The 27,601-nt window shown below is 40.2% G+C and overlaps 1 protein-coding gene across 1 annotated transcript in view; it reads left to right on the forward strand.

The window, feature by feature from the left end:
• Positions 1-27,601, forward strand: part of corn (cornetto) — a 545,732-nt gene that overhangs the window by 402,987 nt on the left and 115,144 nt on the right. Inside the window, exon 9 of the mRNA XM_070084950.1 lies at positions 15,078-15,261. Within this exon, the coding sequence (XP_069941051.1) occupies positions 15,078-15,261 (184 nt within the window). The remainder of the gene's footprint in view (positions 1-15,077; positions 15,262-27,601) is intronic.

Below are 27,601 nucleotides of genomic sequence, written 5' to 3' on the forward strand. Positions count from 1 at the left end.
GTCAGTGTGGCTCTGTGTATGCTGGAGTAAGCATTAGTCTCCGTGCTCTTCCAAACATGTCACAATAATTCATTGTGTTTGGTGCTTGTAGATTGAGTGTGACTGGAGTGGTAGAGGCAGTGATTGAGGAAGCAGTTGAGGCAATGGTTGAGGCAGTGGTTGAGGCAGTGGTTGAGGCAGTGGTTGAGGCAGCTGTTGAGGCAGCTGTTGAGGCAGCTGTTGAGGCAGCGGTTGAGGCAGCGGTTGAGGCAATGGTAGAGGCAGTGGTATTTAACCCTTTGAGGGTTTTGGTCGTACTAGTACGTCTTACGCGTAGGGGTTTTTAACGTACTAGTACGCATAAATTCTAGCGGCCTCAAATCTCGCAGGAAAAGGCTGATAAGCCTAGATGTGAGAGAATGGGTCTGTGTGGTGGGTGTGCACAGTAGGAAAAAAATCTGGGACCCAGTGGTGCATTGTGGGAATGCCATCATAGTACACAATTTCCACCGTGCCCAGGAGTAAGAAGTTCCTCACTCCTCGGCGAATTGGGACACTTTTGTTCCCCAGTGACAGTTCTAATACAGATGGAAGTGACAGTGAAGATGAGTTTCAAGGTTCTGGTGAGGTTTTGACCGAAACTAATGACCATAATATGGGTAATAGTGAGGAAAACCCAGACAACCCACAGCCTTCCATCTCTGGTGCTGGGCCGTCGTTCAGTTGTACCAGAATCAAAGAGGAAACTCCTATTTTCCAAAATCCCAGACTCAGATGTGAGCATTGGTGATGATAATGATAGTGATTATGAACTACAAGCTCTTCAAGCTTGTTCCAAGAATGGAGGAGGAGGAGGAGGCAAGAGGAGGAGGAGGCAAGAGGAGGAGGAGGCAAGAGGAGGAGGAGGCAGAGGAGGAGGAGGAGGAAGAAGAGGAGGAGGAGGAGGAAGAAGAGGAGGAGGAGGAGGAGGAGGAAGAAGAAGAATACGTAATGATAACAATAATACATAATAATAATACATAATAATAATAATAATACATAATAATAATAATACATAATAATAATAATACATAATAATAATAATAGGTAATAATAATATGTAATAATAAATGTTCACCCATGACAGTAACAAGATAAGGGGAGATAACATCTGATAAGTGCTGACGTTTGATGAGGGTAAATGAGGGTAGAGCTTATGCCAAAAGATGAGATGAACATCGCCCTCCCTTTGTTTTTGCTGGTATACTAACATTTCTGCCTGTCTGTCAAGTTCCCTGTCTGTCCATCTAGCTCTCTGTCTCAGAGAGCCACAAGACTGCGTCATCACTTTTACTCACATCTTCAAGCAGAGTATAGCACTTTGTCTGGGTTTCTTGGGTTATCCTAGGTAATTTATACTATGTATACTTGTATTTATGTGTACCTGTGAGACAGAGATAGACAGACAGATAGAATGAGGGAGAAAGATAATTAGATAGAATGGAGGAGGGGAAGCAGCATCCGACCCCTTTGCTTTGACAGGCCGGAGGGGGAAAGAGTAATGAGCCAATATGTCACTTTGACAGCTGCCGACTCCTTGTAATTTACACTATGGACGAGGAGGAGAAGGAGAAGAGGAAGAGTAGGGGGAAGAGGAAGAAGAGGAGGAGGAGGAAGAGGAGGAGAAGGAAGAGGAAGAGTAGGAGGAAGAGGAATAAGAGGAAGAGGAGGAGGAAGAGGAATAGTAGGAGGAAGATTAGGGGGAAGAGGAGGAAGAGGAAGAAGAGGAGGAGGAAGAGGAAGAAGAGGAGGAGGGTGGAACACTAGTACACTGGTACTGGTACACTAACATTTCTGTCTGTCTATTTGTCTGTCTGTCAAGCTCCCTGTCTATCTGTCTATCTGTCTAGCTCTCTGTCTCAGAGAGCCACAAGACTGTGTCATCACTTTTACTCACATCTTCAAGCAGAGTATAGCACTTTGTCTGGATTTCTTGGGTTATCCTAGGTAATTTATACTATGTATACTTGTATTTATGTGTACCTGTGAGACAGAGATAGACAGACAGATAGAAAGAGAGAGACAGATTGAAAGAGATAGAATGAGGGAGAAAGATAAAACACCATTGTGTATGACACCATGTTTCAGAGTTCCACAAGCTGCAGAACTAATAGGAATATGTTCAGTGACTGTATATTGGTATATATATTATAGAACAATAATAATAAACAATGTTTTGTATTGTTTGTTTTTGTAAACAAGTTTTGTAAACAATATATTGATAATTATGTTTGTGTGCTTATTGTGTTGTATACAACGAGTGTATATATGTACATTGCACCTTACTTTGGTCTCACAGGCCACATAAGTTATGTGAAAAAATAAAATAGTGAAAAAAACAACAAACCTTCAAATACAAGTAAACTAAAGTTTACCGGGTGAGCGGCAGTCGCCGCTGTTGCCATACGTGGCTCATTTTCTGCAAACTTCATGCATCCATATCTCCGTAAGTATTGATGGTAAATTTTTTTTGCTTATCCTATAATGTTTAGAAAAAAAAACTCTATTTTTTCATAAGAAAAAATAATTTTTTTTTTTTTTTTTGAAATTTGGCCGACCCTGAGAACGAGTTTCGGAGAGGGCCTGTCGACCCTCAAAGGGTTAATAACATATATGTTATAAATAATAATAGTACATGTTATTATTAATGTGTATTATTATTATTATTATTATTATTATTATTATTATTATTAACAAAGTGTATGTTATTAAATACCACTGCCTCAACCACTGCCTCAACCGCTGCCTTACCCTCTGCCTCAACCGCTTCCTTAACTACTGCCTCTACCACTCCAGTTGCACTCAATCTACAAGCACCAAACGCAATGAATTATTGTGAAATGTTTGGAAGAGCACGGAGACTAATGCTCACTCCAGCACAAACAAAGCCACACTGACAATGTGTCAACCACTCCCTCATATTTTTGTACAATTTCCTTCTTCAATTATATCGTATTTATTATTATTATTATTATTATTATTATTATTATTATTATTATTATTATTATTATTATTGATGTTATTATTAGCAGTAGCAGAAATGTTTGATTCTTTGCTGTGTTCAAGAGTAAACACATGATGTCACCGTCCAATACCTGTCCGAATAGCCATTCCAATATTTTTTATTTATTAACACACTGGCCGATTCCCACCAAGGCAGAGTGGCCCAAAAAAGAAAAACTTTCACCATCATTCACTCCATCACTGTCTTGCCAGAAGGGTGCTTTACACTACAGTTTTTAAACTGCAACATTAACACCCCTCCTTCAGAGTGCAGGCACTGTACTTCCCATCTCCAGGACTCAAGTCAGGCCTGCCAGTTTCCCTGAATCCCTTCATAAATGTTACTTTGCTCACACTCCAACAGCACGTCAAGTATTAAAAACCATTTGTCTCCATTCACTCCTTTCAAACACGCTCACGCATGCCCACTGGAAGTCCAAGTCCCTCACACACAAAACCTCCTTTACCCCCTCCCTCCAACCTTTCCTAGGCCGACCCCTACCCCACCTTCCTTCCACTTCAGACTGATACACTCTTGAAGTCATTATGTTTCGCTCCATTCTCTCTACATGTCCGAATCACCTCAACAACCCTTCCTCAGCCCTCTGGACAACAGTTTGGTAAGTTTTCCAATATACAGTCATGAATGGGTTTACATTATTTATACTGTAGTTTAATGGCAAATAATGAACAAACAAAGCACTCACCACAATGAGTGGTGGGAGGGCTGGCTGCCAGTTGCGGGAGTTGGAGGGAGGGTAGTAGGGACTCGCAGGTGGCGGGAAACTTTAATATGATTTGGCGGTTGGGAATTCGCGAATGTATGAAGCCTGCGAAAGTTGAAAAGGCGAATGTTGAGGGAGACCTGTACATAATTATTATTATGTATTTTCATTATTATTATTATTACATATTATAATAATAATAATAATAGTATTATTATTATTACATATTATAATAATAATAATATTATTATTATTATTATTATTATTATTAATTTAGGGACCTGGAGCACATATCCAATTCCCTAGATCAAGATCCCCTCACCACATATGTACTACTACTACTACAGTGGACCCCCGGCTATCGGCCGGTTTTGTTATCGGTGGGGTTTTCGGTGCTTGGTTATCAGCCGTTCCCTCGGTTATCGACCGTTTTGGACGCATCCATCCACCGGCTGGGGCAGCTTGCGCTTCAGTTTGGCTTTGTCTTTTGGTGGCTGAGGAAGCTTCTGCTCATACATCCAAACATTTCACTTGTTTACCATTGCTTTTAGTGGTTTTTCTTGCAGTGCAACTGTGAAATAAGTAACCATGGCTCCAAAGAAAGTTCCTAGTAAAGTTCCTGTGGTAAAAAAAGCGAGAAACACCATGGAATTTAAGCGAGAAGTGACAGAAAAATTCGAGAGTTGTATGAAGGCAGTGGAACTTACATGTACAGCAAGAATAAATCAACAGTTTCATCCATCCTGTCAAAGAAAGAACAAATCAAAGATGCTAATGTTGCAAAAGGAGTAGCTTTTCTAACTAAACAAAGGACACCAATAATGGAAGAGATGGAAAAGTTATTATTATTGTGGATTGAGGAAAAAGAATTAGTGGGAGACAGTGTTGTGGAGTCGATCATTTGTGAGAAGGCAAAGCAGTTGCATGAGGATCTTGCAAAGAAAATGCCTGGAGCAAGTGCTGCAGTTTGTGAATTTAGGGCCAGGAAAGGATGGTTTGATAGATTTAAGAAGCGTAGTGGCATACACAGTGTTGTAAGGCATGGTGAGGCTGCAAGTTCTGACAGATGTGCAGCTGAAAAGTATGTTCACGAATTCCAGGACTATGTAAAGGCTGAGGGATTCGAACCCCAACAAGTTCTCAATTGTGATGAAACAGGCCTGTTTTGGAAGAAAATGCCAAACAGGACCTACATTACCCAGGAGGAAAAGGTACTGCCAGGGCACAAGCCTATGAAAGACAGGCTTACTATTTTGTTGTATGCTAATGCTAGTGGGGATTTCAAAGTGAAGCCTTTACTTGTGTATCACTCTGAAAATCCCAGAGTGTTTAAGAAAAACAATGTCATGAAGAATAGATTGTGTATGATGTGGAAAGCTAATCATAAGTCATGGGTCACAAAGCAAATTTTCGAAGAGTGGGTTAATGATGTGTTTGGCCCAAGTGTGAAAAAATACCTACTGGAAAAGAAATTGCCACTCAAGTGCCTCCTGGTACTGGACAATGCTCCTACACATCCTCCAGACTTGGAAGACCAAGTGTTTAGGGATTTCAATTTTATAAAAATGAAGTTCTTGCCTCCTAACACCACTCCTCTCCTCCAGCCCATAGACCAGCAGGTCATTTCTAACTTCAAAAAACTCTACACAAAAGCAATGTTTCAAAAGTGTTTTGAAGTGACCTCGGACACTCGGTTGACCCTAAGAGAGTTCTGGAGGAATCACTTCACTATCCTCCATTGCATAAGCCTTATAGGTAAGGCTTGGGAGGGAGTGACTTCCAGGACTTTGAACTCTGGTTGGAGAAAACTGTGGTCAGATTGTGTCCAAGAGAGGGATTTTGAAGGGTTTGAGACTCACCGTGACCCTGACCCTGCCGACCCTGTGGACTCTATTGTGTCTTTGGGAAAGTCCCTGGGGTTGGAGGTGAGTGGTGAGGATGTGGAAGAGTTGGTGGAGAACCACAGGGAAGAGCTTACCACTGATATGCTGCAAGAGCTTCAACTTGAACAGCAAAAGACTGCAGCTAAGGAACTTGATTCAGAGGAGGAGGAGGAAGAGGGAGTGAAGGAGGTTCCTTCTTCAGACATTAAAGAGGTGTGTGCAAGCTTTTGTAGAGAAACATCACCCTGACAAAGCTGAAGCAAGCCATATCTGCAACATGTTTAGTGACAAAACCCTGTCCCACTTCAGGGAAATCTTAGAGATGCCAGAAACAGAGCACTCTGGACAGTTATTTTGTGAGACAGGGGTCCAGTGACTCTCAAGCTGGTTCTAGTGGCATTAAAAGACAGAGAAGGGAAGTAACCCCAGAGAAGGCATTGGTACCTAAAGTCTTCATGGAGGGGGATTCCCCTTCCAAACACTAACTCCTCCCTCTTTCCTCCTCCTTATCTTCCAGAAGCCAGCATTAGCCTTCGGTAAAGGTATGTAATGCTTACATAATTGTAAAAAAAAAATATTTTTTGTGAATATTTTTGTTTGGAACGAATTAATTTTATTTCCATTAATTCTTATGGGAAATATTAATTCGGTTATCAGCCATTTTGGTTATCAGCCGACCTTCAGGAGCAGATTACGGCCAATAACCGGGGTCCACTGTACTGCTGCTGCTGCTGCTGCAGCAGCAGCAGCTGCATATGCTGTATTTTCTACAGTGCGAATACAGCGAATTTTGCACTGTATTTTTGTATGGTATTTATGGGTGTGTTCTAGTTTTCCTGGTCTCATTTTATAGAATGGAAGACATATTACAGAAATTGAGATGATTTTGATTGGTTTCACAATGAAAAGTACCTTGAAATTGAGCTCAAAGTAGCAGAAATGTTCGATTTTTACCAAAGTTCAAAAGTAAACAAATCATGCCAAGCGTCCAATACACGTCAACTGGTGAGTCTAATATTCTTTCATAAGCGCAGTAGTCTGCATAACAGTAAATCTTTTATTTTTTGTGAGAATAAAAATTCAAAGTATAAAGCAAAAAAATGTAAGAGGGGTCTGGGGACATGACTAACGAACAGAGAACTTGTTATTTTAGTGCTAGGAATGTCTGTCTTGTTTATTCTGGACCCTATTTGGAAATTGGCATCTTCTGAAATTTGTGTGAAATTGGCAAAATTGCTAATTTCTAACCACTTTATTGGATAGTTGAAATTGGTAAATGGGTGGTTTCTTGTACTTATTCAATAGAAAAAATAGAATTCTAGCGAAATAAATACAGTGGACCCCCGGTTAACGAACTTAATCCGTGCAAGAGGGCTGACTGTTATGCGAAATGTTCGCTATGCGAATGAATTTTCCCCATAAGAAATAATGGAAATCAAATTAATCCGTGCAAGACACCCAAAAGTATGAAAAAAAAATTTTTACCACATGAAATATACATTTTCCTACACACAAAGAGAAGGATACATGCACAATAATTGAGTAGTACATGCTCAATATATATTGTGCATGTACTACTCTACTAAATGAAGAATAAATGACACTTACCTTTATTGAAGATGCAGCAATGACTGATGAGACAGTGTCCTGGGAGTGCCTTTTCCTCCTGAGTACTGTAGGTCCTGTTTGGTATTTTCTTCCAGAACAGGCCTTATCACACTGTGTATGCCACTACGATTCTTAAATCTCTCAAACCAACCTTTGCTGGCTCTAAATTCACCAATATGAGCACTAGTTCCAGGCATTTTCCCTGTTCACCTGGGTGTTAGTCAACTGGTGTGGGTTGCATCCTGGGAGACAAGATTAAGGACTCCAATGGAAATAAGTTAGACAGTCTTCGATGACACTGACTTTCTTGGGTTATCCTGGGTAGCTAACCCTCTGGGGTTAATTGTTTCTTGGTATTCTCAATAAGCCACACCAACAACGGTGGTACAGCAGCAGCAGCAGCTGACGGTGGTACAGCAGCAACAGACGATGCTACAGCAGCAACAGACGATGCTACAGCAGCAGCAGACGATGCTACAGCAGCAACTGACGATGTTACAGCAGCAGCAGACGATGCTACAGCAGCAGCAGCAGCAGACGATGCTACAGCAGCAGCAGACGATGCTACAGCAGCAGCAGACGATGCTACAGCAGCAGCAGACGGTACTACAGCAGCAGCAGCAGCTGACGGTGGTACAGCAGCAGCAGCTGACAGTGCAGCAGCAGCTGACGGTGGTACAGCAGCAGCAGCAGCTGTACCACCAATAGTAGCAATGGTTGATTGTGGTTTATTATACAACCTGGCCAGCTCGGAGACACGCACTCCACTTTCATACTTATCAATGATCTTTTTCTTCATCTCCATAGTAATTCTCACCCTTATTGCTGTAGGGTTGGCACTAGAAGCTTTCTTGGGGCCCATGGTCACTTATTTTCCAGAAAAAAATCACCAAAAACACTGTAATAATACAAAATGTTCCGATTGTATGCTTGGATGTTACCGCGGAGGCTGGCTGGTAAACAATGCCACCCGCGGAACATGTGAGCGTGGCTCAGGCCGCACATTGGACGCGTCTCGGACGAAGGCCGCTGAGCGGGTTTTTGTCCACTATGCGGGGCAAAATTTTAGCGAACAAAGCGTCCGCTATGCGGATTGTCCGCTATGCAAGGCGTCCGTTATGCGGGGGTCCACTGTATAATCTTTGTCGACTAGTACACAAGAATTGGCCAAAAATAGGGCTCAGTGGACGAAATTGACGATGCGTAAACATCTTCGAGACCCCTAACTTCACAAGAGCATAATTCCGTAAGTTTTCCATCGGATTTCATACTTTTGGTGTCATTATGTTCGAGAAAAGATTCTCTATCATTTCGTAAGAAAAAATAATTTTTTTTCCCAAAAAATTTTCGACCCTGAGAATGAGTTTTGGAGAGGGCCTCTTGACCCCGAAAGGGTTAATATTGTTTATTATGTCATATTAGATGAACTGTGATAGATAAATAAGCAGTAGAGTTAATATTAGTGTCATATTGAAGGACTATCTTGTCCTATTTCCTAACAAACTCTGCCACCACCACAATTCCTAACTTACTTAATGACATATTTTATTCATTCTTGGGTATATGTCATGTTTCTATGTTATTAATATTGTTTATTATGTCATATTAGATGAATTTTGATAGATAAATAAGCCATAGAGTTGATATTAGTGTCATATTGAAGGACTATCTTGTCCTATCTCCAAACAAACTCTGCCACCGCCACAATTCCTAACGTACGTAATGACATACTTTAAATATGATTGTGCGGCTGCAAACTCGCGAATGTTCGAAGCCCGCGAAAGAGGAAAACGCAGATGTTGAAGGGGACCTGTATTACACAGATTTATTTGTCACGTTTTGGTTATTGCACTATTGAAAAATTGATACAATTTTATACAACACTTCATAAAATTAATTTATCACAGTTCCATTTGTGGGCGCGGAAAAAATTTCCCCAGTTCAAACTTCTGCCTTGTTGTGGGTCAGCGGGGGAGACCTACCGCCCTACCCCACCACCCCCGATAGTCCCGCCACCCCCGACACCATCCCCATCCCAGCCTTCGTGAATGTGTGTTCGGCTCCATTGTCTTATGAGCTAGCTGTGTTTGTGAATTGTTTTGATCTTTTAATTGCCATATCTTGTATTTCCTAGGTAGTAGGTTGGTAAACAGCAACCGCCCAGGGAGGTGCTACCGTCCTGCCAAGTGAGTGTACAACGAAAACCTGTAATTGTTTTACATGATGGTAGGATTGCTGGTGTCTTTTGTCTGTCTCATAAACATGCAAGATTTCAGGTAAGTTTTGCTACTTCTACTTGCACTTAGGTCACACTACACATACATGTTCAAGCATATATATACACACCCCTCTGGGTATTCTTCTATTTTCTTTCTAGTTCTTGTTCTTGTTTATTTCCTCTTATCTCCATGGGGAAGTGGAACAGAATTCTTCCTCCGTATTGTAAGAGGCGACTAAAATGCCGGGAGCAAGGGGCTAGTAACCCCTTCTCCCGTATAAATTTCTAAATTTAAAAGAGAAACTTTCGTTTTTCTTTTTGGGCCACCCTGCCTTGGTGGGATACGGCCGGTGTGTTGAAAGAAAGAAGATCTTGTATTTGCTAAGCAATCATGGCACCCAGTAGGCATACAAGTGTTGCTGAAAGTGGCAAGAAATTATAGAAAATTGAGACAATAGACAAGAGATAGCCTATGACCTGAATGAAGTGTCACTTTGTACAATTAAAAAGAATGGGATAAATATACGGGTTTGTGTGGTTGAATGACTTACTGACTTCACTGACTGACTTGGCTGTGTTACTGACTTACTTGATGGGCTGACTTTATTGACTGACTGACTTTATTGACTGACTGACTTTATTGACTGACTGACTTTATTGACTGACTGCATTGACTGGCTGACTTTATTGACTGACTGACTGCATTGACTGGCTGACTTTATTGACTGGCTGACTTTATTGACTGACTGACTGCATTGACTGGCTGACTTTATTGACTGGCTGACTTTATTGACTGACTGACTTTATTGACTGACTGACTTTATTGACTGACTGACTTTATTGACTGACTGACTTTATTGACTGACTGACTTTATTGACTGACTGACTGCATTGACTGGCTGACTTTAATGACTGACTTTATTGACAACCTTACTTTATGGACAGACTTAATTGACTAACTTAATTGGCTGACTTGATTGACTTGACTGACTTGATTGACTTGACTGACTTGATTGACTTGACTGACTTGACTGACTGACGTGACTGACTTGATTGTGATTGACTTGACTGACTTGACTGACTTGATTGACTGATTGACTTGATTGACTGACTTGACTGATTTACTGACTGACTGACTTAAAGTTAGACTTTTTCACTGAAGAGGATCCTGACAACTCTAGAAGCAGTGCTCTAAAATGGTGGTGTAGAGCAGTTGATGCCTTACCATCACCTGTGTTAATGTATTAATTAGAGAATTTATGCACACTCCAGTTCAACCATCGACTTCAGTACCAGAATCTGTACCATCCACCTCAGCCCAGTAGGGCCACAGCATAACTCTCCACTCTCTTCACAATCATCAACCAACATCAGCACCCACCTGGAGTTTACCTGGAGAGAGTTCCGGGGGTCAACGCCCCCGTGGCCCGGTCTGTGACCATGCCTCCTTAGGTCAGTGTCCCAGGATGCGACCCACACCAGTCGACTAACACCCAGGTACCCATTTTACTGATGGGGAACATAGACAACAGGTGGAAAGAAACACGTCCAATGTTTCTACTCTGGCTGGGAATCGAACCCAGGCCCTCACCGTGTGAAGCAAGAGCGTTAACCACCAGGCCACCAGAATTTAAGGTAAGAAATACTATTACTTCTGTTGCATTTGTAGTCTTAAGCCGTAAAAACAACATAATACATCACACCAATGAACCACAATTACATATTCACTTTTATTTTTGTAAGATCTGGAGGTCTAAAAAAAAGCTGCTTGGCATTTTTGGGGCTCCCAGGAACGTTATGCTATTTTTGCCATAAGCTCTGCAGTTTATCTAATACAGTGTTTTTAGGCACATAACTACCATGTAATATAATGGTCTACTGTACATAGATTATCATACATAGCAGCATATGTGTAGATTACCTAGGATAACCCAGAAAAGTCAGACAGTGTCTCTTCCATTGGGGTAAAGCTTATACTACAATACAAACTCATTACGTTGTGTACAAGTTGTCTCCACATTGGTACATTAGAACAAACAAAGAGCAACACTCCCATTCTCATTTAACACACCATTTTTAGAAGGAATGATGCTGTGAGTGAAGGTATACAAAATGAATAATTTTCTACAGTTACTTCCAGTAATACTATTGTGTACATATTTTCTTCAGTGTTGAACTAGAGAAAACATTCTTTCTGACAAGATGACTGGAGAAACATCTCATATTTATGTTAATTTATTCACCTTTCTTGACAGGGATAGCATGGTGAAAAAAAGTAGATTGACCTGCAATAAACAGAAAAAAGAGCCTGTTTCTTGTTCCTATAGATTACCTACTATTTCCTTCTACTACTATTTCTTCACTAATATTCCACTCTCTTCCCTTCCCTTTTCTTTTTTTTTTCCTATCACTACTACCTTATTGTGGCAGCATCATCATCATCCTCATCATTATTGTTATTCTCCATCTCCCCCTCCCTCATATATGTTCTGGCTCCCTTCCCTTGGAGCTGCTCTGTGTGATTAGTTAATGGTCCAAGTGAGGCCCAAATGTTGTTGTAAGTTTCATTCTCCTGTGTGTGGGTTATTTGTGTATTGTTCCTGTCATGGTATTGTATCATTTTATTCTTTCCACAATACAGTGGACCCCCGCATAGCGAACTTAATCCGTGCAAGAGGGCTGGTCGTTATGCGAAATGTTCGCTATGCGAATTAATTTTCCCCATAAGAAATAATGGAAATAAAATTAATCCGTGCAAGACACCCAAAAGTATGAAAAAAAATTTTTTTACCACAAAAAAATGTTAATTTTAGTACACACAAACTGAAAAAGGCATGCACAATTACATGACACTTACTTTTATTGAAGATCTGGTGATGATTGATGGGATGGGAGGAGGGGAGAGAGAGTGTTAGTGTTTAGAAGGGGAATCCCCTTCCATTAGGACTTGAGGTAGCAAGTCCTTTTCTGGGGTTACTTCCCTTCTTCTTTTAATGCCACTAGGACCAGCTTCAGAGTCACTGGACTTCTTTCGCACAACATATCTGTCCATAGTGGCCTGTACCTCTCGTTCCTTTATGACTTTCCTAAAGTGTTTCACAACAGTGTCATTGTAATAGTCACCAGCACGGCTTGCAATAGCTGTGTGAGGGTGATTTTCATCAAAAAAGGTTTGCACTTCAAGCCATTTTGCACACATTTCCTTAATCTTTGAAGTAGGCAATTCCTTCAATTTCTCTCTCCCCTCCTCTGAACCAGTTTCCCCAGGTCTGGCCTCTTGCTCTTGAAGTTGATCTATCAGCTCATCAGTGGTTAGTTCTTCATTGTCCTCCTCCACCAACTCTTCCACATCCTCCCCACTAACCTCCAACCCCAAGGACTTCCCCAATTCCACAATTGATTCCTCAACTGGTATACTACTCCTCTCAGGGTTAGCCTCAAACCCTTCAAAATCCCTTTTGTCTACACATTCTGGCCACAGTTTCTTCCAAGCAGAGTTCAAGGTTCTCTTAGTCACTCCCTCCCAAGCCTTACCTATAAGGTTTACACAACTGAGGATATTAAAGTGATCCTTCCAAAACTCTTTTAGAGTCAATCCAGTGTCTGTGGTCACTTCAAAGCACTTTTGAAACAGAGCTTTTGTGTACAGTTTCTTGAAGTTGGAAATGACCTGCTGGTCCATGGGCTGCAGGAGAGGAGTGGTATTAGGAGGCAAAAACTTCACCTTAATGAAGCTCATGTCCCCATCAAGTCGCTCTGCCACGTCTGTAGGATGACCAGGGGCATTGTCTAACACCAGGAGGCACTTAAGGTCTAATTTCTTTTCAGTTAGGTAATCTTTCACATTGGGGGCAAATGCATGGTGTAACCAGTTATAGAAAAATTCCCTAGTGACCCATGCCTTACTGTTTGCCCTCCACAGCACACACAAATTATCCTTGAGGACATTCTTTTGCCTGAACGCTCTGGGAGTTTCAGAGTGATACACTAATAAAGGCTTAACTTTGCAATCACCAGTAGCATTGGCACACATGAGAAGAGTAAGCCTGTCTTTCATAGGCTTATGTCCTGGGAGTGCCTTTTCCTCCTGAGTAATGTAGGTCCTGCTTGGCATTTTCTTCCAGAACAGGCCTGTTTCATCACAATTAAACACTTGTTCAGGTTCCAGTCCTTCAGTTTCTATGTACTCCTTGAATTCATGCACATATTTTTCAGCCGCTTTGTGGTCCGAACTGGCAGCCTCACCATGCCGTATCACACTATGGATGCCACTACGCTTCTTAAATCTCTCAAACCAACCTTTGCTGGCCTTAAATTCACTCACATCATCACTAGTTGCAGGCATTTTTTTAATTAAATCGTCATGCAACTTCCTAGCCTTTTCACATATGATCGCTTGAGAGACGCTATCTCCTGCTAGCTGTTTTTCATTTATCCACACCAATAAGAGTCTCTCAACATCTTCCATCACTTGCGATCTTTGTTTCGAAAACACAGTTAAACCTTTGGCAACAACAGCTTCCTTGATTGCCGTTTTCTTGCCCACAATAGAAGCGATGGTTGATTTTGGTTTCTTGTACAACCTGACCAGGTCGGTGATACGTACTCCACTTTCATACTTATCAATGATTTCTTTCTTAATTTCAATGGGTATTCTTACCCTTTGAGGTGTAGGGTTGGCACTAGAAGCTTTCTTGGGGCCCATGGTCACTTATTTTCCACAAACAGCACCGAAAACACTGTAATAATACGAAATATTCCGAGTGTATGCTTGAATGTTACCGCGGAGGCTAGCTGGTAAACAATGGGACGGGCGGCACATGTGAGGCTGGCTGAGGGCCCACATTGGACGCGTCTCGAACGAAGTTCGCTGAGCGGGTTTTTGTCTACTATGCGGGGCAAAATTTTAGCGGACAAAGCGTTCGCTATGCGGAATGTTCGCTATGCAAGGCGTTCGCTATGCGGGGGTCCACTGTACTTTATTTAGTACACTATTTAGTTTTTATCTGTATTTATCCATTTGCATTGTTAGGTATCTGTAAAACATGTAAATCAGAGTAATATTACTGTTAATTTTCTGATGCTTTTCATTAACTTGACACACGTCATCCTTATATATTTCCAATTACTCTTGTTGCCTTTGGTGTCCCATAGCTTGATTGCTAGTACACTTAACTCATGCACCGAGGTCTGGGGATCGATCCCCCGGTACGGCTGAAAAACATTAGGGTGTGTTTCCATAAAACACCTCCTGTCCCTGTTCACCCATCTGTAAAATGGGTACTTGGGTGTTAGTCCACTGGTGTGGGTCACATCCTGGTACAAAATTGACCTACTTTGCCCGAAATGCTTTGTGTAACAAGGGGCTTTCTATATACATATATGTAGTAGTATGTCATTGTTATCAGTTAGGCCTGTATACCTTGTACATGTGCTTGTAGAAATGATTATTATTATTATTATTATTATTATTATTATTATTATTATTATTATTATTATTATTATTATTATTATTACTACTACTACTACTACAAGTTTCTCATAATTTTCCTCCATTATGTAACCATTAAGAAATATAAAATTTTTAAGTAATATTATTTAATACATATAATGCTTTTACAGGAATAAGTATATGATGCTTCAGTCGGAGATGAATTGTATGCAGTCTCGAACACGTGACATGATGGTTTGTCAGGGAGCGGAGGTGTCTGGGGCAGCTGTGGCCCTAGCCAATTTGTCCTCACGTTTACAAACTTTGATTGGGAAGCTTGTACAAGATTACTCTATAACTGATTCTGATATGGAAGTATGTATTATATATAAAAATATTATGGGAATATTAAACTCTCCATCTAATGGACCTCCATGTAACGAACTTCGGAAATCCAAAACATAATCCAATGGGTCATTCAATTCAGAAACAATGGACAAAGTCCACTGGTTACAGAAGTCTGTTTTATGGAGGGTTTACTGACCTTGATAATCCTTGTCAGTGTAATACATAGAAAATTACAGGTGTCCCTCAACATTCGCGAGGGTTAGGGGATCAAGAGCCTCGCGAATGTTGAAAAACCGTGAATGTTTGGTGCCCCAATATATTGTAGGGAAATATAATACAATACTGCTTAACTTGTTGAACCATGAACAATCATAAAATACATATAAACGTCGTAAGTTGTACTAAATATATACATGTTATGCTTTAATAACATGTATGTTATTAAATACCACAGACTCCACCACTGCCTCCACCACTTCCTCAACCAATGCGAGTCCCTACTACCCTCCCTCCAACCCCCGCAACTGGCAGCCAGCCCTCCCACCACTCAGTGTGGCGAGTGTTTTGTTTGTTCATTATTTGCTATTAAACTACAGTATAAATAATGTAAACACATTCATGACTGCATATTGGAATGGCTATTTGAACAGGTATTGGACGGTGACATCATGTGTTTACTCTTGAACACAGCAAAGAATCAAACATTTCTGCTACTGCTAATAATAACAATAGTAATAATAATAATAATAATAATAATAATAATAATAATAATAATAATACGATATAATTGAAGAAGGAAATTGTTAAAAAATACGAGGGAGTGGTTGACACATCGTCAGTGTGGCTTTGTTTATGCTGGAGTGAACATTAGTCTCCCTGCTCTTCCAAACATTTCACAATAATTCAGCGGTTGAGGCAGTGATAGAGACAGTGATAGAGGCAGTGATAGAGGCAATGGGTGAGGCAGTGGTATTTACTAACATTATTTTTTTATTATTATCACACTGGCCGATTCCCACCAAGGCAGGGTGGCCTGAAAAAGAAAAACTTTCACCATCATTCACTCCATCACTGTCTTGCCAGAAGGGTGCTTTACACTACAGTTTTTAAACTGCAACATTTACACCCCTCCTTCAGAGTGCAGGCACTGTACTTCCCATCTCCAGGACTCAAGTCCGGCCTGCCGGTTTCCCTGAACCCCTTCATAAATGTTACTTTGCTCGCACTCCAACAGCACGTCAAGTATTAAAAACCATTTGTCTCCATTCACTCCTATCAAACACGCTCACACATGCCTGCTGGAAGTCCAAGCCCCTCGCACACAAAACCTCCTTTACCCCCTCCCTCCAACCTTTCCTAGGCCGACCCCTACCCCACCTTCCTTCCACTACAGACTGATACTCTCTTGAAGTCATTCTGTTTTGCTCCATTCTCTCTACATGTCCGAACCACCTCAACAACCCTTCCTCAGCCCTCTGGACAACAGTTTTGGTAATCCCGCACCTCCTCCTAACTTCCAAACTACGAATTCTCTGCATTATATTCACACCACACATTGCCCTCAGACATGACATCTCCACTGCCTCCAGCCTTCTCCTCGCTGCAACATTCATCACCCATGCTTCACACCCATATAAGAGCGTTGGTAAAACTATACTCTCATACATTCCCCTCTTTGCCTCCAAGGACAAAGTTCTTTGTCTCCACAGACTCCTAAGTGCACCACTCACCCTTTTCCCCTCATCAATTCTATGATTCACTTCATCTTTCATAGACCCATCCTCTGACACGTCCACTCCCAAATATCTGAATACATTCACCTCCTCCATACTCTCTCCCTCCAATCTGATATCCAATCTTTCATCACCTAATCTTTTTGTTATCCTCATAACCTTACTCTTTCCTGTATTCACCTTTAATTTTCTTCTTTTGCACACCCTACCAAATTCATCCACCAATCTCTGCAACTTCTCTTCAGAATCTCCCAAGAGCACAGTGTCATCAGCAAAGAGCAACTGTGACAATTCCCACTTTGTGTGTGATTCTTTATCTTTTAACTCCACGCCTCTTGCCAAGACCCTCGCATTCACTTCTCTTACAACCCCATCTATAAATATATTAAACAACCACGGTGACATCACACATCCTTGTCTAAGGCCTACTTTTACTTGGAAATAATTTCCCTCTTTCCTACATACTCTAACTTGAGCCTCACTATCCTCGTAAAAACTCTTCACTGCTTTCAGTAACCTACCTCCTACACCATACACCTGCAACATCTGCCACATTGCCCCCTATCCACCCTGTCATACGCCTTTTCCAAATCCATAAATGCCACAAAGACCTCTTTAGCCTTATCTAAATACTGTTCACTTATATGTTTCACTGTAAACACCTGGTCCACACACCCCCTACCTTTCCTAAAGCCTCCTTGTTCATCTGCTATCCTATTCTCCGTCTTACTCTTAATTCTTTCAACACACACCCCCTACCTTTCCTAAAGCCTCCTTGTTCATCTGCTATCCTATTCTCCGTCTTACTCTTAATTCTTTCAATAATAACTCTACCATACACTTTACCAGGTATACTCAACAGACTTATCCCCATATAATTTTTGCACCCTCTTTTATCCCCTTTGCCTTTATACAAAGGAACTATGCATGCTCTCTGCCAATCCCTAGGTACCTTACCCTCTTCCATACATTTATTAAATAATTGCACCAACCACTCCCAAACTATATCCCCACCTGCTTTTAACATTTCTATCTTTATCCCATCAATCCCGGCTGCCTTACCCCCTTTCATTTTACCTACTGCCTCACGAACTTCCTCCACACTCACAACTGGCTCTTCCTCACTCCTGCAAGATGTTATTCCTCCTTGCCCTATACACGAAATCACAGCTTCCCTATCTTCATCAACATTTAACAATTCCTCAAAATATTCCCTTCATCTTCCCAATACCTCTAACTCTCCATTTAATAACTCTCCTCTCCTATTTTTAACTGACAAATCCATTTGTTCTCTAGGCTTTCTTAACTTGTTAATCTCACTCCAAAACTTTTTCTTATTTTCAACAAAATTTGTTGATAACATCTCACCCACTCTCTCATTTGCTCTCTTTTTACATTGCTTCACCACTCTCTTAACCTCTCTCTTTTTCTCCATATACTCTTCCCTCCTTGCATCACTTCTACTTTGTAAAAACTTCTCATATGCTAACTTTTTCTCCCTTACTACTCTCTTTACATCATCATTCCACCAGTCGCTCCTCTTCCCTCCCGCACCCACTTTCCTGTAACCACAAACTTCTGCTGAACACTCTAACACTACATTTTTAAACCTACCCCATACCTCTTCGACCCCATTGCCTATGCTCTCATTTGCCCATCTATCCTCCAATAGCTGTTTATATCTTACCCTAACTGCCTCCTCTTTTAGTTTATAAACCTTCACCTCTCTCTTCCCTGATGCTTCTATTCTCCTTGTATCCCATCTACCTTTTACTCTCAGTGTAGCTACAACTAGAAAGTGATCTGATATATCTGTGGCCCCTCTATAAACATGTACATCCTGAAGTCTACTCAACAGTCTTTTATCTACCAATACATAATCCAACAAACTACTGTCATTTCGCCCTACATCATATCTTGTATACTTATTTATCCTCTTTTTCTTAAAATATGTATTACCTATAACTAAACCCCTTTCTATACAAAGTTCAATCAAAGGGCTCCCATTATCATTTACACCTGGCACCCCAAACTTACCTACCACACCCTCTCTAAAAGTTTCTCCTACTTTAGCATTCAGGTCCCCTACCACAATTACTCTCTCACTTGGTTCAAAGGCTCCTATACATTCACTTAACATCTCCCAAAATCTCTCTCTCCTCTACATTCCTCTCTTCTCCAGGTGCATACACGCTTATTATGACCCACTTTTCGCATCCAACCTTTACTTTAATCCACATAATTCTTGAATTTACACATTCATATTCTCTTTTCTCCTTCCATAACTGATCATTTAACATTACTGCTACCCCTTCCTTTGCTCTAACTCTCTCAGATACTGCAGATTTAATCCCATTTATTTCCCCCCACTGAAACTCCCCTACCCCCTTCAGCTTTGTTTCGCTTAGGGCCAGGACATCCAACTTCTTTTCATTCATATCAGCAATCATCTGTTTCTTGTCATCCGCACTACATCCACGCACATTTAAGCATCCCAGCTTTATAAAGTTTTTCTTCTCTTTTTTAGTAAATGTCTACAGGAGAAGGGGTTACTAGCCCATTGCTCCCGGCATTTTAGTCGCCTCATACGACACGCATGGCTTACGGAGGAAAGATTCTTTTCCACTTCCCCATGGACAATAGAAGAAATAAAGAAGAACAAGAGCTATTTAGAAAAAGGAGAAAAACCTAGATGTATGTATATATATATATGCATGTGCGTGTCTGTGAAGTGTGACCAAAGTGTAAGTAGGAGTAGCAAGATATCCCTGTTATCTAGCATGTTTATGAGACAGAAAAAGAAACCAGCAATCCTACCATCATGCAAAACAGTTACAGGTTTCTGTTTCACAGTCATCTGGCAGGATGGTAGTACTATTATTATTTATAACGTATGTTATAAATAATAATAGTACATGTTAATATTAATAACATTTATAATAATAATAATAAATGTTATTCATAATGTACTATTATTATTTATAACATATATGTTAGTAAATATCACTGCCTCTACCACTGCCTCTACCACTGCCTCTACCACTGCCTCTACCACTGCCTCTATCGCTGCCTCTATCGCTGCCTCTACCACTGCCTCTATCGCTGCCTCTATCGCTGCCTCTACCACTGCCTCTATCACTGCCTCTATCGCTGCCTCTATCACTGCCTCTATCGCTGCCTCTACCGCTGCCTCTACCACTGCCTCTACCACTGCCTCTATCACTGCCTCTATCACCTCTACCACTGCCTCAACCACTCCAGTCACACTCAGTCTACAAGCACCAAACAATGAATTATTGTGAAATGTTTGGAAGAGCACGGAGACTAATGTTCACTCCAGCATAAACAAAGCCACACTGACGATGTGTCAACCACTCCCTCGTATTTTTGTACAATTTCCTTCTTCAATTATATTGTATTATTATTATTATTATTATTATTATTATTATTATTATTACTATAGTTATTATTAGCAGTAGCAGAAATGTTTGATTCTTTGCTGTGTTCAAGAGTAAACACATGATGTCACCGTCCAGTACCTGTCCAAATAGCCATTCCAATATGCAGTCATGAATGTGTTTACATTATTTATACTGTAGTTTAATAGCAAATAATGAACAAACAAAACACTCGCCACACTGAGTGGTGGGAGGGCTGGCTGCCAGTTGCAGGGGTCAGAGGGAGGGTAGTAGGGACTCGCAGGTGGCGGGAAACTTGAATATGATTTGGCGGCTGGGAATTTGGTGGCTGGGAATTTGGCGGTTGGGAATTCGCGAATGTGTGAAGCCCGCGAAAGCTGAAAACGTGAATGTTGAGGGAGACCTGTACTGTGTAATAGGTTTTGTTTTTTTAAAGGAGGGGTTTAGGATAATGGCAGTTTGGAGGGATGTCTGAACTGTCATATCTGAATGCCTCTGCAAAGACAGTGATTATGTATGAGTGATGATGAAAGTGTTGAATGATGATGAAAGTTTTTTTTTTCTTTTTGGGTCACCCTGCCTCAGTGGGAAACGGCCGACGTGTTAATTTTTTTTTTTTTTTTTTTTGTCATAGCAGCTAAAGCCTTGATAATTTGTGATAAATGTGCTAGAAATTGTACTTTTGCATTAAAGTTTAACTTGCATGACTGAAGCAGAAATTTACATTCTAAATTAATCATTTAAATAATTTCACAATGCTATTTTCATTTGATGCAAAATATTTTACAATTTTTTTGTACCCTCTTCATGTTGGATCTCAATACTGTACAAGTGTGCAAATTGATCGGGGTATGTTAACTATTCTCCTCTATACAGCTTATTTGACTAGTCAAGCATTGTATATTACATTGTATATTTTACTGTATTATTACATTGTGTATTACATAGTATAGAAGAAATGCAGTTTCTGAACATTCTCTTCATTATTGCTGTCATTGTCTTTCTTCAGTTAGTAATGTCAGCTAAATTTGGCTTTAGAAAGTAAAGGTCTTTTAACCCTTAAACTGTCCAAGAGTAGATCTAGTTTTTCACTGCCAGCTCTCTGAATATTTTGATTTTTTTTTTTATGACGGGCATTTTTCTGTTTTTAATGCGCCCCCCCCCCCCAAAAAAAAAAAAAAAAAAAAAAAAAAAAAGTATCAGTACTTACCGAGATATAAGACTGCAATGTTGGTGCTGGATGTACACCTGACAGCAACTTTGAGTCCTGCTACTTGCAGAGGTGTTGCCAATACAGTATACCTTTTTTCTCTTTTATATTTTAATATATATAATTTTTATGTTATGATAATTACAATTTATAATAGTTCTTGTGATTTCACAGTCAATCTTTGTTCTGACACTAATACAGTGGACCCTCGTTTTTCATAATCCGCTCCAGAAACCGTGACTATTATCGAAATTAACGATTTGTGAATCCATTTTCCCCATAAAAAATAATGTAAATCCAATTAATTTGTTTGACACCCAGAAGTATCAACAATTTTTTTTCTTTTTTACCGTAAAGATAGATTTACATGCACAAAAGAATGAACATTCAACATGACAGTTACCTTTATTGAAGACTGTTGTTGATGAATGGAAGACAGGGAGGAGGAGAGAGGGAAGAGAGGTTATTGTTTGGAAGGGGAACCCCCTCCATAAGGACTCTAGGTCACTTCAGGGGTCACTTCCCTAGTTTAAATATAGATTTACATGCAGAAAAGAATGCCAAATAAATGCAAAGCACTAATAAAATGTATAAATGAACATTTAACACCACACTTAGCTTTTATTGAAGACTTTTGTTGGTGTATGGCAGACGGGGCAGAGGGAGGGGGAGGCTAGTTTATTGTTGGAGAATATGACACTAATATCAACTCTACGGTTTATTTATCTATCACAATTCAACAGATATGACATAATAAACAATATTAATAACATAGAAACATGGAATATACTCTAGAATGAATAAAATAAGTCGTTATGTATATCACGAGAGGTGTTGTGTTGTTGTTGGGTGTATAAGGGCCACTGAGAGTATAAGCCATCCATAATGGTGGTGAAGCAGCAGCTGAGGTGCCGGTGTTTTCTGTAGTCCTATATAACTCCAACAACATTGGAGGAGTTGGTAGAGTTGCTGAATCACTGAAGAAGGCACCCTCTACCACCATCACAACCACTACCACCATTACTACTACCTTCTACCACTATCACAACTGCTACCACCATAACTACCACCTTCCATCACCATCACTACCACCATCTACCACTATCACAATTGCTAGCACCCTCTGCCACCATCACTACCATCTTCTACCACTATCACAACTGCTACCACCTTTTACCACCATCACTACCACCCTCAACCACCATCGCTGCCACCCTCTACCACTATCACAATTGCTTCCACTCTACCGCCACCACCTTTGTATTTTTCCACAACCTTTTTCCTAAATTATATGTGTTTCTCACATTCTTTACCAAACGGCTGGCACTAGAAGCTTTCTTTGGAGCCATGGTGACTTATTTACAAGCTGCAAGCACTGAAACAAATGGAATATTATGAAATGTATCATATGAACTCATGGGATCATCTTCACTCACTGATAAACAATGGCACACTGGCTGGGAATGGAGTGTGAGGCGGCTCGGGGCTGTGTACGTGTCCCAGACGAACGACTATTTACAAGTCAAACGATGATTCGCGAGTCAATGTTTTGATGAAAATAACGTTATGATTTTTGAAAATTACGACTTTCGAGCCTTACGATTATCGAGGGTCCACTGTATTAGGTCCAGAAATAGTACTCAAATAGTTACAAACACACTGACATGTGAACATTTTCAACTGCCTTCGTCATTTACTACTGTCTAGAAATATATGCAAAGTATTTATGGGTCCCAGTAAAGTAAAGTTTATTTTTTTGTGAAAGTTAAAATGTGTAATTACAATTTTGATTTGCTAAGTACAAAGATAGCCACTATCATGCCGAGGCATTTCGGGCAAACTAATCCTAATATAGTGGACCCCCGGTATTCGATACTAATCCGTTCCTGAGAGCTCATCGAATACCGATAATATCGAAAACCGAATCAATTTTGTTATAAGAAATAATGGAAATCAAATTAATCCGTGCAAGACACCCAAAAATATGAAAAAAAAAATTTTTGCTACATGAAATATAAAGTTTAATGCAATAGATTAATTACAATAACAATAAAATAATTAACACTTACCTTTAATGAAGATCCAGTGATGATTGATGGGATGGGAGGAGGGGAGAGGTGTTAGTGTTTCAAAGGGGAATCCCCTTCCATTAGGACTTGAGGTAGCAAGTCCTTTTCCGGGGTTACTTCCCTTCTTCTTTTAATGCCACTAGGACCAGCTTGAGAGTCACTGGACTTCTGTCGCACAATATAACTGGCAGCCTCACCATGCCTAATCACACTATGTATGCCACTACGATTCTTAAATCTTTCAAACCAACCTTTGCTGGCCTTAAATTCACTCACATCACCACTAGTTGCAGGCAATTTCTTTACCAAATCGTCATGCAACTGCCTAGCCTTTTCACAAATGATCGCTTGAGAGATGCTATCTCCTGCTATCTGTTTTTCATTTATCCACACCAGTAACAATCTCTCAAGATTTTCTAACACTTGCGGTCGCTGTTTCGTAATCACAGTTGCACCTTTTGCAAGAACAGCTTCCTTGATTGCCTTTTTCCTGGTCACTATAGTAGAGATGGTTGATTGGGGTTTATTATACAACCTGACCAGCTCCGACACACGCACTCCACTTTCATACTTTGCAATTATCTCTTTCTTCATTTCATAAGTCATTAGCGACTTTTTTCTCGAAGGGTTGGCACTAGAAGCTTTCTTGGGGCCCATGGTGACTTATTTTGTAGAAACAAGCACCAAACACAGTGATAATATGGATAATATGGAATGTACCGAATGTATCCTTAGATGCGTGCACACTGGCTGGCTTGTAAACACTAGCACACACGGAGCAGTTCAGGCGCCACGTGGACAGGTCTCGTACGAATCGTATTGAATACCGGGTTTTCAATCGAATACCGAGGAAAAATTTTTGCGTTAAAATGCATCGAAAACCGGATTTATCGAATACCAATGCCATCGAATACCGGGGGTCCACTGTACATAGTAACTAATTAAAACTAGATAAGATAATAGTACATAGTAACTATACTTAAAACTAGACAAAAGGTAGTGGTTAACTGTTTTACAATCTTATTTAAACTTAATACAAGTGAGAGGTAGTAAGGTGGAATAGGGTTACATAAAATAATCTTGAAATTGCACACAAAATCTACCTTATAAGTAATAGTGCAGGTGGTAATATGTTATGGATTGGCAGAATTAACCCTTTCAGGGTCGCCAGGCCCTCTCCGAGACTTGTTCTCAGGGTCGCCCAAATTTAAAAAAAAAAAAAAAAAGAATTCTTATGAAAAGATAGAGAATCTTTTCCTGATCGTAATGACACCAAAAGTATGAAATTTGATGGAAAACTTACGGAATTATGCTCTTGCGAAGTTAGCGGTCTTGACGATGCTTACGCATCGGCAATTTTGCCCACTTTGTGCCCTATTTTCGGCCAATTCCAGTGCACTAGTCGACAAAAATCATAACTATTTTGCTAGAACTCCATTTTTTCTATTGAATGAGTACAAGAAACCACCCATTTACTGATTTCAACTATCGAATACAGTGGTCAGAATTTAGCAGTTTTGCCAATTTCACACAAATTTCAGAAGATGCCAATTTCCAAATAGGGTCCAGAATAAACAAGAAAGACATTCCTGGCACTAAAATAACATTCTCTCTATTCATTACTCATGTTACCATGCCCCTCTTACATTTCTTTTGCTTTCCACTTTGAATTTTTATTCTCACAAAAAATAGAAGATTTACTGTTATGCAGACTACTGCATTGGTGTAGAAATGGTATAAATAATATCAGCACACTTGTGAAAGAATATTAGACTCACCAGTTGACGTGTAGTGCACACAAAGCATGATTTGTTTACTTTTGAACTTTGGCAAAAATCGAAGATTTCTGCTACTTTGGGCTCAATTTCAAGGTATTTTTCATTGTAAAAACCAATCAAAATCATCTCAATTTCTGTAATATGTCTTCCATTCTATAAAATGAGACCAGGAAAACTAGAATACCGTCATAAATACCATACAAAAATACACCGTAAAGTCGCTGTTTTAAACCAAAAACACTGTCAAAGTTTTTTTTTTCTCGTTACGCACTGTGTGCTGCAGGATTTTTTTTATACTGCGCACACTGACCACATAGACCCATTCTTTCATATGTTGGCCTACCAGCTTTCTCTCACTAGATTTGAGGGTGCTAGAATTTATGCGTACTAGTACGTCAAAAACCCTGGGGCGTAAGCCATACTAGTACGGCCGAAACCTTGAAAGGGTTAAAAGCCAGGAGGTCACGTAATAAAACTAATTAGCAGATATTTTGGCTTATTTGGTTAATATTGAGAGATGAGATTATTTTATGGATTGGCAGAATTAAGAGACTAGAGGTCACATAATAAAACTAGTTAGCAGATGTTTTGGTTGATTTGGTTAATTTTTTTTTTTTCAACAAACTGGCCGTATCCCACCAAGTCAGGGTGGCCCAAAAAAGAAAAGCGAAAGTTTCTTATTTTAAATTTAGTAATTTATACAAGAGGAGGGGTTACTAGCCCCTTGCCCCCGGCATTTTAGTTGCCTCTTACAACACGCATGGCTAACGGAGGAAGAATTCTGTTCCACTTCCCCATGGAGATGAGAGGAAATAAATAAGAACAAGAACTAGAAAGAAAATAGTAGAAAGCCCAGAGGGGTGTGTGTATATATATATATATATATATATATATATATATATATATATATATGCTTGTACATGTATGTGTAGTGTGACCTAAGTGTAAGTAGAAGTAGCAAGACGTACCTGAAATCTTGCATGTTTATGAGACAGAAAAAAGGACACCAGCAATCTTACCATCATGTAAAACAATAACAGGCTTTTGTTTTACACTCGCTTAGCAGGACGGTAGTACCTCCCTGGGAGGTTGCTGTCTACCAACCTACTACCTAGAATTTGGATAATATTGTGAGATAAGATGATTTTTTTTAGCAAAGTCCTAAATTTATAAGCTGTCAGGGGATCCTTGACCTGTTCCGGTAGCAAGTTCCAGATCTTCGGGCCCTTTATGTGCATAACTTTCTTGCATGGTGAGAGACTGATTCGAGGGGTGTTGCCTTATTCCTTGTATTATGGCTGTGCATTCTGTTGTAACTGTCAAGGAGTAGTTTTAGGGGAGGGTTTACAGTGGAGTTTAATGTTCTGTATATGTAGTAGGCATAATAATAGCAAGTCGAGTCTTTTGAAAAGTGGTGGGGTGTGCTGTCTAGCACAGGAGCTGGTTATCACCTGTGCAGCAGCTTTTTGTTGGATTAGTAAAGGTCTGAGGTGGTTGGCTGTGGTTGAACCCCAGGCACAAATACCATAGGTGAGGTAAGGATATATGAGAGAGTGGTACAAGGTAAGGAGAGTCGTTTGTGGTACATAGTATTGTATCTTGGAAAGGATTCCTACTGATTTGGACATTTTCTTGGCTATGTGATGGGTATGGGACTGAAATTTAAGATTACAGTCAAGGAGAAGACCTAGAGATTTGCCCTCCATGTGTCTTGATATAGGGGAACCATTTAACAATATGTTAAGTTGGATATTTAAGGCTCTGTTACCAAACAGCATGAAGTATGTTTTGTCTATGTTGAGAGTGAGTTTGTTGGTCACCATCCAAGTATATACGTATCTTCAGCAGTTCATTGTTTACAATGTTTCTAAGTACAGCTGGGTCTGAATAGGAGTAGACATATGTAGTGTCATCTGTAAATAGAACTGGTTTAAGAAGTTGGGATGCTTTGGGGAGATCATTGACATAGATGAGAAAGAGGAGTGGGCCTAGGACACTACCCTGGGGTACTCCTACAGCTACAGGTTGGATAGCAGAGTTGACTCCATTTGCATGTACATACTGGTGTCTGTCATTAAGATAGGATTTTAGGTAGTCAAGAGAATGTCCTCAGATGCCGTAATCATTCAGTTTGAGGGGCAAAAGATTGTGGTCAACT

This window comes from Cherax quadricarinatus, chromosome 14 (genome assembly GCF_038502225.1).
Source record: "Cherax quadricarinatus isolate ZL_2023a chromosome 14, ASM3850222v1, whole genome shotgun sequence".
Lineage (NCBI taxonomy): Eukaryota > Metazoa > Arthropoda > Malacostraca > Decapoda > Parastacidae > Cherax > Cherax quadricarinatus.